The sequence below is a fragment of the Oryzias latipes genome, chromosome 18 (assembly GCF_002234675.1).
Source record: "Oryzias latipes chromosome 18, ASM223467v1".
Classification (NCBI taxonomy): domain Eukaryota; kingdom Metazoa; phylum Chordata; class Actinopteri; order Beloniformes; family Adrianichthyidae; genus Oryzias; species Oryzias latipes.
This window is the reverse complement of record NC_019876.2, coordinates 3,392,026-3,403,887: the sequence shown is the minus strand read 5'-3', so window position 1 is coordinate 3,403,887 and position 11,862 is coordinate 3,392,026. Positions and strand designations below refer to the sequence as shown.

General features: G+C 42.0%; 2 protein-coding genes across 2 annotated transcripts; both read right to left on the bottom strand.

Moving 5' to 3' along the window:
* Positions 1 to 4,859: 4,859 nt before the first annotated feature.
* Positions 4,860 to 7,161, bottom strand: LOC105353826 (collagen alpha-2(I) chain-like). Its single transcript, XM_023966096.1, has one exon. The coding sequence runs from the start codon at positions 6,688 to 6,690 to the stop codon at positions 4,972 to 4,974; it is 1,719 nt and encodes a 572-aa protein (XP_023821864.1). The 5' UTR covers positions 6,691 to 7,161; the 3' UTR covers positions 4,860 to 4,971.
* Positions 7,162 to 9,092: 1,931 nt separating this feature from the next.
* Positions 9,093 to 11,577, bottom strand: LOC101174138 (E3 ubiquitin/ISG15 ligase TRIM25-like). Its single transcript, XM_023966102.1, has one exon. It carries the CDS (start codon positions 11,481 to 11,483, stop codon positions 10,410 to 10,412), a length of 1,074 nt encoding a protein of 357 aa, XP_023821870.1. The 5' UTR covers positions 11,484 to 11,577; the 3' UTR covers positions 9,093 to 10,409.
* Positions 11,578 to 11,862: the final 285 nt, after the last annotated feature.

The window sequence follows — 11,862 nt, the reverse complement described above, 5'->3', positions numbered from 1 at the left end:
CAGCCACAGCTAAGTGGGCTCTCACCTCGGCTCCCTGGGCTGCAGCTGCAGCTAACCAGGCCTCCTCCACCTCAGCTCCCTGGGCTACAGCTGCACCTAACCAGGCCTCCTCCACCTCAGCTCCCTGGGCTACAGCTGCAGCCAACCAGGCCTCCTCCACCTCAGCTCCCTGGGCTACAGCTGCAGCTAACCAGGCCTCCTCCACCTCAGCTCCCTGGGCTACAGCTGCAGCTAACCAGGCCTCCTCCACCTCAGCTCCCTGGGCTACAGCTGCAGCTAACCAGGCCTCCTCCACCTCAGCTCCCTGGGCTACAGCTGCACCTAACCAGGCCTCCTCCACCTCAGTTACCTGGGCTACAGTTGCAAGTAACCAGGCCTCCTCCACCTCAGCTCCCTGGGCTACAGCTGCAGCTAACCAGGCCTCCTCCACCTCAGCTCCCTGGGCTACAGCTGCAGCTAACCAGGCCTCCTCCACCTCAGCTCCCTGGGCTACAGCTGCAGCTAACCAGGCCTCCTCCACCTCAGCTCCCTGGGCTACAGCTGCAGCTAACCAGGCCTCCTCCACCTCAGCTCCCTGGGCTACAGCTGCAGCTAACCAGGCCTCCTCCACCTCAGTTACCTGGGCTACAGTTGCAAGTAACCAGGCCTCCTCCACCTCAGCTCCCTGGGCTACAGCTGCAGCTAACCAGGCCTCCTCCACCTCAGCTCCCTGGGCTACAGCTGCAGCTAACCAGGCCTCCTCCACCTCAGCTCCCTGGGCTACAGCTGCAGCTAACCAGGCCTCCTCCACCTCAGCTCCCTGGGCTACAGCTGCAGCTAACCAGGCCTCCTCCACCTCAGCTCCCTGGGCTACAGCTGCAGCTAACCAGGCCTCCTCCACCTCAGTTACCTGGGCTACAGTTGCAAGTAACCAGGCCTCCTCCACCTCAGCTCCCTGGGCTACAGCTGCAGCTAACCAGGCCTCCTCCACCTCAGCTCCCTGGGCTACAGCTGCAGCTAACCAGGCCTCCTCCACCTCAGCTCCCTGGGCTACAGCTGCAGCTAACCAGGCCTCCTCCACCTCAGCTCCCTGGGCTACAGCTGCAGCTAACCAGGCCTCCTCCACCTCAGCTCCCTGGGCTACAGCTGCAGCTAACCAGGCCTCCTCCACCTCAGTTACCTGGGCTACAGTTGCAAGTAACCAGGCCTCCTCCACCTCAGCTCCCTGGGCTACAGCTGCAGCTAACCAGGCCTCCTCCACCTCAGCTCCCTGGGCTACAGCTGCAGCTAACCAGGCCTCCTCCACCTCAGCTCCCTGGGCTACAGCTGCAGCTAACCAGGCCTCCTCCACCTCAGCTCCCTGGGCTACAGCTGCACCTAACCAGGCCTCCTCCACCTCAGTTACCTGGGCTACAGTTGCAAGTAACCAGGCCTCCTCCACCTCAGCTCCCCAGGACACAATTATTGGATACAGGTATACCGCAATTAACAATGTTAAACACAAAGGAACATTGTTTCACAAGTTCTTCATTAATAACAGACGCAAAAACTTTTTCCTCAACTGCAAAGATCATTAATGCTGCAATAAAAAAACAACAGAAAATGCGATTTTTCCAAACACTCAATAATGCAAAAGTTATTTGGGATTCCAGGTCAAAACCAAAAGGAATTCTACTTGGCCACATCAATGTTCGCAGTATTGTTAATAAAAGCGAGCAAATTGAACATCTTCTAAGTGAATCCAATATTGATATGCTAGGAATATCTGAAAGTTGGCTGACTTCGACTTCACCTACAGCTGCCACCACTATCCCAGGATACAAATTATTCAGAAAAGATAGAGAAACAGGAAGAGGAGGGGGGGTTTTGATTTATATCAAAGATCATTTTAAATGTGAGTTAATTAGTTGGCCAGAGGAAACAGGAATTGAATGTATAGGTCTAAATGTAACACTTCATTCTACAATGTCTTTTACTGTGATTTGTGTGTACAGGCCTCCTTCTGCCAAGGACATCTTTTATGATCAGTTTGAGTCTATTTTAAATCACTGTAATCCTTCAAGAGAGATTATTGTTATGGGTGATCTAAACATCAATTGGGATAATATACCAGACAGGAAGAAATTAGAACAGCTTGTTGTTAAACACACATTGACACAGATCATAAATGGTCCAACAAGAGTAACAACTTTGTCCAAAACTAAAATTGATTTAATATTTACTAACAAACCCGATAGAATTACCAAGACATTTAATTTTCTGTCTGGTCTCTCTGACCACAACTTCATTTTCTGTGTGAGAAAAATCAGGAACCAGCGTTCAACACGATCAGTCAGAGGGATACCTTACACTTTTATTCCTAAAAATAGGCAACAGCATTTAAAAAATGATCTTGAACATCTCAATTGGACAAATGTAGTTGAAAACAATAACATCGAAGAAAGCTCTAATCTCTTTATACGAATGATCAATGACACACTGGCTCATTTCTCAAAGAAAGGAGTATCCAAACAATTTAAAGAAAACCTACCATGGATTAATAATGATATTAGAAAATTAATGAGAGAGAGAGACAGTGCATTGAAAAAATCCCTAAAAACCAAAACTACAAGTGACCGTCAGATATTTACATCTCTTAGAAACAAGGTTATTAACCACATGCGTAAAGCAAAGGCAAACTTTTTCATTAATTCAATTATTAAAGCAAATGGAAATGGAAAGATTGTATGGAAGCACCTAAATAAGCTATTAGGACGCATAAAAGAGCATAACACCAGAGAGCTCCAGCTTAAGATAAATGGTGCATTAACGGACAATTTGGATATTATTGTCAACAGTTTTAATAACTTTTTTATTAGTTCAATTGAAGATTTAACGCGACAACTAAAATGTCCAGATATCCCATGGAAATCTGTAGACAATAGTAAGCCAATATTTCATATTAAGGAAATTTCTGCTCCTGATGTTCTAAAAATAATCTCATCCCTCAAAAGCTCCAAAGCTAGAGATGCATATGGTTTCTCTAGTCATTTTATTAAGCAACATAAAGATGTTCTCGCACACCCAATAGTACATCTGATTAATCTGTCCATTAACCACAGCATAGTGCCAACAACATGGAAAATTGCTAGGATTATACCTGTTTTTAAGTCTGGGGACAAAACAAAACCTGAGAACTACCGTCCAATAAGCATTCTACCAATTATTTCAAAAATTTTAGAAAAATGGGTCACAACACAACTAACTATACATCTCAACAACAGTCAAACCTCTCTCCATCCAATGCAGTTTGGCTTCAGAAAATATCACTCCACTGATACAGCCACTTGTTATTTCCTTGAAAATGTGAAACAGCTGCTTGACAAGGGAGGCTTTGTGGGTGCTGTATTCCTTGATCTGAAACGTGCTTTTGATACTATTAATCATGATTTTCTCCTTGCAAAGTTATCATATTTTAATTTCTCGAACAGTGCCCTCTGTTGGATGAAATCATATCTCCATGACAGAAAACAAGCTGTACAAATTGAAAATTCACAGTCATCGTTTCTTAGTTGTTCAGATGGAGTTCCTCAAGGCTCAGTATTGGGGCCACTTTTATTCAGCTTGTATGTGAACAACCTGCCAGATGTATGCAACAAAACAAAAATACAATTATATGCAGACGATACAGTTCTATATGCTCATGCCAAAACAAAAGCTGAAGCAGCTGCAGTTCTGTCTGGAGCCATGGTTCCAATCTTTCAGTGGCTCCAAAGGTCAAGCTTACATCTCAATACTAAAAAGACTGTATGTATGTTTTTTTCACGTCAGCCAACGAGGGAAGAACAACCATCTGTAGTGGTCAATGGGGAGCGATTGGAAGTTGTAGAAAAATTTAAGTATCTTGGCGTAATCTTTGATTCAAATTTAACTTTTAAAGATCATGTAAAGAAAATATCCAATATTGTTAAATTTAATCTGTCAAATTTTAAACAAATAAGGTCTTCTCTAACTACTGAGGCTGCAAAGGTTTACATGCATTCATTGATTTTTAGTCATATAACTTATTGTCTTACTACATGGTCCCAGACAAACGAAAGCACTTTGAAACCCCTCAAGTCTCTGTTTAAGAGAACCCTGAAAGTTTTAGACAAAAAGCCTCTGCGTTATCATTACTGTGACATTCTAACCAAGTATGGCATGATGGACTTTGAAAGTTATAAAATGTACATGGATGCCTGTCTCATTTTTAAAGTTTTGAATGGGCTGGCCCCTCCCCCCTTGTTAGATTTTATAAGTAAAAAAACAAATGTTGGAATAGGCACCAGGGCTTTAACTCGAGGGGACTGTAATGTTCAAAGGCGCAGGACTAAATTCAGCCAAACAGTGGTCTCAATTAGAGGCACACAGCTATGGAATACGCTGCCACAGCACATTAGGAACTGGGAAAACTACCCTACCTTCCAAACAGCTCTTAAACGATGGTTAAAAACAAACCAGTCCTGCAAACATTAGTTATTGTTGTTTTTCTGTGACTGTCTTGGAATTTTTAGACTTGCTTTTTATTGTAATAACCTTTGTAAATATTTTTACCTCTAATATTGTGCTATTTCATTGTGTTGTAAATGTAAGTGTTGATATTTTTATCCTGTCCTAGGACAACAGATGAAATTTAGCTCCTGTGCTAACTCTGGCATATTTATGTTAAAGCAGCTGCTGAAACATTGTTTAATATGCATTGTCCTAATTCAAATAAATAAAATAAAAAAAAAAAAAAAAAAAAACAATTGATATTTATATATTTATATTTTCACGTCGTCTTTTGTTCATACTCCATTCGTTACCACATTAATCTAATTTTTAATACAAACTGCAAGTTTTAGGTGCAGTCTTTAGTGAAAGAATATTTTCATTACCTACTATATTAGTGTTACCCTGAAACGTTTACATGTCGCCAACATTATAGAACGGTCAGAGTGAATAGTTGTTTCTGATTGGCTGCAGGGTGTCCTATTAAACAGTGATAATGACACCTATAAAATGACATTTAACATGTATACCACTTTTACCATATATACCACTTTCACCATGTTTACCACTTTTACCATTTATACCACTTTTACCATGTATACCACTTTTACCATATATACCACTTTCACCATGTATACCACTTTCACCATATATACCACTTTCACCATGTTTACCACTTTTACCATATATACCACTTTCACCATGTTTACCACTTTCACCATATATACCACTTTCACCATGTTTACCACTTTTACCATATATACCACTTTCACCATGTATACCACTTTCACCATATATACCACTTTCACCATGTTTACCACTTTCACCATATATACCACTTTCACCATGTTTACCACTTTCACCATATATACCACTTTCACCATGTTTACCACTTTTACCATATATACCACTTTCACCATGTATACCACTTTCACCATATATACCACTTTCACCATGTTTACCACTTTTACCATTTATACCACTTTTACCATACATACCACTTTCACCATGTTTACCACTTTTACCATTTATACCACTTTTACCATGTATACCACTTTTACCATATATACCACTTTCACCATGTTTACCACTTTCACCATATATACCACTTTCACCATGTTTACCACTTTCACCATATATACCACTTTCACCATGTTTACCACTTTTACCATATATACCACTTTCACCATGTTTACCACTTTTACCATTTATACCACTTTTACCATGTATACCACTTTTACCATATATACCACTTTCACCATGTTTACCACTTTCACCATATATACCACTTTCACCATGTTTACCACTTTCACCATATATACCACTTTCACCATGTTTACCACTTTTACCATATATACCACTTTCACCATGTATACCACTTTCACCATATATACCACTTTCACCATGTTTACCACTTTCACCATATATACCACTTTCACCATGTTTACCACTTTCACCATATATACCACTTTCACCATGTTTACCACTTTTACCATATATACCACTTTCACCATGTATACCACTTTCACCATATATACCACTTTCACCATGTTTACCACTTTTACCATTTATACCACTTTTACCATATATACCACTTTCACCATGTTTACCACTTTTACCATTTATACCACTTTTACCATGTATACCACTTTTACCATATATACCACTTTCACCATGTTTACCACTTTCACCATATATACCACTTTCACCATGTTTACCACTTTCACCATATATACCACTTTCACCATGTATACCACTTTCACCATATATACCACTTTCACCATGTTTACCACTTTTACCATTTATACCACTTTTACCATACATACCACTTTCACCATGTATACCACTTTCACCATTTATACCACTTTCACCATGTTTACCACTTTTACCATTTATACCACTTTTACCATATATACCACTTTCACCATGTATACCACTTTCACCATATATACCACTTTCACCATGTTTACCACTTTTACCATTTATACCACTTTTACCATGTATACCACTTTTACCATGTATACCACTTTTACCATGTATACCACTTTTACCATGTATACCACTTTTACCATGTTTACCACTTTTACCATGTATACCACTTTTACCATGTATACCACTTTTACCATTTATACCACTTTCACCATATATACCACTTTTACCATATATACCACTTTTACCATTTATACCACTGTCACCATACATACCACTTTTACCATATATACCACTTTCACCATGTATACCACTTTCACCATATATACCACTTTCACCATGTTTACCACTTTTACCATTTATACCACTTTTACCATATATACCACTTTCACCATGTTTACCACTTTTACCATATATACCACTTTTACCATTTATACCACTTTCACCATGTTTACCACTTTTACCATTTATACCACTGTCACCATATATACCACTTTTACCATGTATACCACTTTTACCATTTATACCACTTTCACCATATATACCACTTTTACCATATATACCACTTTTACCATATATACCACTTTCACCATGTATACCACTTTCACCATATATACCACTTTCACCATGTTTACCACTTTTACCATTTATACCACTTTTACCATATATACAGGGCTCCAGACTAACTTTTTTCACTAGGAGCACAGTGGCCCCTAACTGAAAATTTTAGGGGCGCAACCAGAAAATTTAGGGGCGCATACCGTAAATCAACATTCTAATCAAATCTACTAATTTCCACTGTATCACTAATAAATACTTTAATAATAGATGCAGAAATTACAATGTGCTGTTTCTAATTCAGTGTCACATTTCATTCTTCACTTTTGAAAATGCAACAAGAAGGTAAAATGACAGCACCATCGCTGTCATGACAGTACAGATAAGTAAAGAAAACGGATGGAAATTTATCTTTGTGACACCAAATAGGTGCAGCCAAGATGCACAATAAGCGTGTTTCAGATCACCCAGGTGAACTCAACGCTGCGCAGATCACCTGGTGTGTGACATATATTTTTGTTTTTGCTCCAACATCAACTGTCAATCATCACAAAAATATCGCGAGAAAGGGGTGGGAGCAAGGGGCAAACCTACCCGGACACAGCTGGAAACTGAACTGACTGAAAGCTGCCCTACAGACTACAAAACAATGCATTATGGGACATGTGTCCTGATGGTTTTTGTAGTGGAGTGATTAATTAAAACAATTTAAAATACCAATTCATTAAAAAAGGCTACATACATCACAAAACATTAAAATAATCATAAAATATGTAATAACACAGATCATACTAAGGGGGAGAAGAATATTGAAACTAAATTGAATGTTAAGGACAACTCCAATTTCCTGTCCTCCTTCAGTCTTGCTGCAGATTCGCCTTCATCTCACAGCCCCCCCCCCGGTCTCCCCAACGATCCAGGCGAGGTGCCGGTTCATCTCAAACACGTCTATCGTTGCATTTTCCCCACGTATTTTCAGTGTGTCTAAAACTAATGTTGTTTTTGCTCGAGCGTGTTTAAAGTTCAAGATCCGTTAGCGGTCACGCATGTAGGTGTGGGACATTTATTCTCCTCAGCTGACCCGACTCCCGCGGGAGCGGTGTGCTGCCGTAACGGCCGTGCATAACCCTTTGATGCGCCGCCGTAACCGTAACCAAAACCTAAACCGGTTCTGTGTGACCCAGAGAAAAGTTCAGCACGGACTGCATGTATTTAGAAAATTACGAGCGAATAGATACGTTCTAAAGGAAAGTAAGGAACTCCTTAATGTGGTCCGGGGAGGGAGGGGGCTGTCAGGTGTCCTGCTTTCAAACCCTGTCATTGTCACGCCCCCAAGAGTCATATACCCCACTGTGATTGGTTGGTCAGCTCCGCGCACAACAATGAAAAAGTGTCATTCATACAAACTGGCGGTCTGCAGTAACATTAAACCTTCATATTAAACATTAAACCTTCAAAATATGATCTTGGGGGCCGCAAATAGCCTGCGGGCCGCGAGTTTGAGACCCCTGCTGTACACTCTGGCACTGGTACACTAGCCGCAGGTCGGAAGAACGAATCAATAGTTTGCTTACCCATAGTTCAGACGCACATATCAGGTTGTGATATTTGTCTCCGTTTCCTTCCCACAGATGTTTACGCGCACTCGATTATCTCTAGGCCCCGCCCCCTCCACGCATTTTAGCCACTCACAGTGGCTTTCCCTATTCTTCTCACACGCAGTGGCCGCCTCACAGACAGGTATCACGCGAGAGTGTACGTGTTCGCGTTTCATGAGTATGTGCGCGAGTGTGTGTGTCTGCCTGCGTGCGTGTGCGCTCGCGTCTCATTGATTATTTCATTGATCATTGACGTGCCCCTTCCACGTTTAATGTATAAAAAATACGAAGGGTGGGGGAGGCAAATTTACTGGTCGCGCATGTGCGACTGGATGTAAAATTCAGTCGCACACTCTCAAATTTTGGTCGCAAAATGCGACCAATTGCTCGCAGTCTGGAGCCCTGTATATACCACTTTTACCATGTATACCACTTTCACCATATATACCACTTTTACCATGTTTACCACTTTTACCATATATACAACTTTTACCATTTATACCATTTTCACCATGTTTACCACTTTTACCATTTATACCACTTTTACCATATATACCACTTTCACCATATATACATTTTTCCTGCTGGCTAGTCCTTTTCATTGACTGGGTATGAGAACTGGACAGAGGGACCCTTCCACTCTGGCATTCTAAACAGCAAGTGGAAGAAACAACTGCTACTCAGTCCTTCTATTTGTCAGAACAGCCATTCTTGATCTTTTACCTTTTTTAACATGTTCTTGATAATATATCACTTTTATCATGATATTTTTGCTGTGGTTCACGTTATAAACTGAACAATCACATGCCTCAATATAAGTAAGTTTTAAATGCACAACATTTAAAACCAAACCTCAATGAGGTTCCAACAAGCTCTCTCCTGATTGGTGAGAGTAGTTATCATAGAGACGTTGACGCAGACCATTGACTCACTGCTTACTGACCTCATCTGGCTCCAACAAGGCGGCAATGTATTGCAAAAAACTGACTAAATTGTCAGAGATGGAAATGAACTGTTTTCTATGGGCGATGTCACACCCAGTCAGTCCAGTTCTTAGATACAGTCAGCGGTCGTCATAAACCAGCTGTGACAGAGGGGGCTTTAGCCGTTACCATGACAGCATGTCACACCATGTATCAAATAGTCCCTCTCTTGTGAAAATACATTTAAAATTTTGATTAAAATACCAAATTGACAATTGATTTAAAATTTACTTTTTTCGCAAGTGAAATAGTGTAAGCAGGTTTAGGCCCTTCGGACGGTTGCTCGCACAGAGTCCATACATTTTCTGATAATTGACACTTGACACAAGTTCTTGGTATATTTTGATGTGATGAAGGAAATTCAAAGCTCTGAAATGCCATCACAACTCATCATCGGGTGAGTTTCACAATCTCCGCGGTGGTTCTGTTTGAGCGCAGAAGCCAAAGCCCAACATGGAGCGGTTTGGTGAACTTGGTCTGCACTCTGTGGAGCAGAGTCATGGTTTCAGAGACGGCGTAGAAGGCCAGAACACCCGCTCCATGGTCCAGGTACACCCCCACCCTGGAGGAATAAGGTCCTGAGACAGACGTGTCTTTACTTGTGATAGAATGTATAACTGTCCTCTGAACAGCATAGAGCCCACGACTTCTTGTTTAATCCAAATGAAGTGTCGTTATAATCACCTTCTCTGCTGATGCTCTTAAAGAGACCCTGTTTGCTCAGAACCTGCCACCTTCTAGTGAATCGGTCCAGATGAAACGTATAGAAATGACTTTCTCTCATTATTATTACTTTCTGAATCCCCTCAGAAATTTCCAGCAGCTCATGTGCCGTGTTTAGTTCAGAAGAATTTTACGAGTCCTGGTATTGGATCAGAGTCGGTAAGATGTCTGCTCGTTTGTCCCTCAGGAGCTCCTGTAGTTTGTCTCTGGTGTCTGCCACAGCTGCTGTCACCTCCTCAAAGTACCTCAGAGGACTAAAGTGGAAGCTGGATGAGTGTGTGGACTCACTGAGTGCAGACAGTGAGGGGTATCTGTGCAGGAACTGGCTGTGCTCCTCTGTGTGAGAGAGCTGCTCCATCTCTCTGTCTTTGCTCTTCAGATCTCTGATCTCCTGCTCCAGCTTCTCCTGAAGATCCAGGACTCGATTCACTTCGTCCTCCTGCTGGGATCTGATCTGCTGCTTCACCTCAGAGCTTCTGTTCTGGAGGAGACGGATCATCTCAGAGAAGATCTCCTCACTGTCCTCCACTGCTTTGTCAGCAGAAGTGTTGATGTCCTCCACCTCCTGCTGGAGCTCCTTCACAGCTTTTGCACAGTCCTGGATCTTCTGCTGGATTTGTTGTCGAGTCTCCTGGAGCTTCTTCTGCTTCTCCATTCTTTCTGTAGCTGCTGAAACCGTCTCATGACCTTTGTGTTCGTCCATCAGACAGAGATAACAGATGTTCTGCTGATCAGTACGACAGTAGATCTTCATCACCTCATCATGCAGAGAGCAGATGTTCTGCTGTAGATTCCTGGAGGGGTCGACCAGCTTGTGTTTCTGTAAAGCTAGAGCAACAGAGTGAGGTTGGAGATGTTCCTCACAGTAAGAAGCCAGACAGTCCAGACAGGACTTGACGGCTTTCATCTTCATTCCAGAGCAGACGTCACAGGACACGTCTTCAGGTCCAGCGTAGCAGAGATCAGATCTGAGTTCAGTCTTCTTCAGCTCCTCCACTAACTCTGCTAACATGATGTTCTTCACCAGAACCGGCCTGGGAGTGAAGGTCTCTCTGCACTGAGGACAGCTGTGGTTTCCCCTCTGATCTTCTCCGTCCCAGTAGGTCTTGATGCAGCTCATGCAGTAGCTGTGTCCACAGGGAACAGTCACTGGTTCCTTCAGAATATCCAGACAGATAGAACAGGAGAATTTGACAGACGCCATCGTATTTTCTTTCTGCGCCACTTCTCGTCTTCACTGGGAACGCCGTCGTTTCATTTCCTGTAAACCAGAAACTCAGGTGTGTCAAAGATGGAAAAACAAACTTCAGTTCAGCTTTGGAGGCTGATTTACAGAAGCTCTGTCTGCTCCTGCTCTGTGCAGCCCAGTCATTAGACCCATCCAGTGTGTGTCAGATCGGTGGAAGGGGCGGGAACAGGAACCAAACTTTGACCTTTATGTCATCTGGGGGGGAGGGGTTTAAAATTGTTTTCAACAAGTTAACAACATGGAGGTTTTTATGTCCACTTATGAGTTCATGGACTCATTTATCTCAGTTTTAGGTTTAAAAACCCTCCATTTTTTCTGAGGTTTTAACATTCTA

Bases quoted from the DNA above. Each gene is read 5' to 3' on its own strand.
- LOC105353826 (XM_023966096.1), bottom strand. From the start codon at position 6,690: ATGTATGGTGACAGTGGTATAAATGGTAAAAGTGGTATATATGGTAAA.
- LOC101174138 (XM_023966102.1), bottom strand. From the start codon at position 11,483: ATGGCGTCTGTCAAATTCTCCTGTTCTATCTGTCTGGATATTCTGAAG.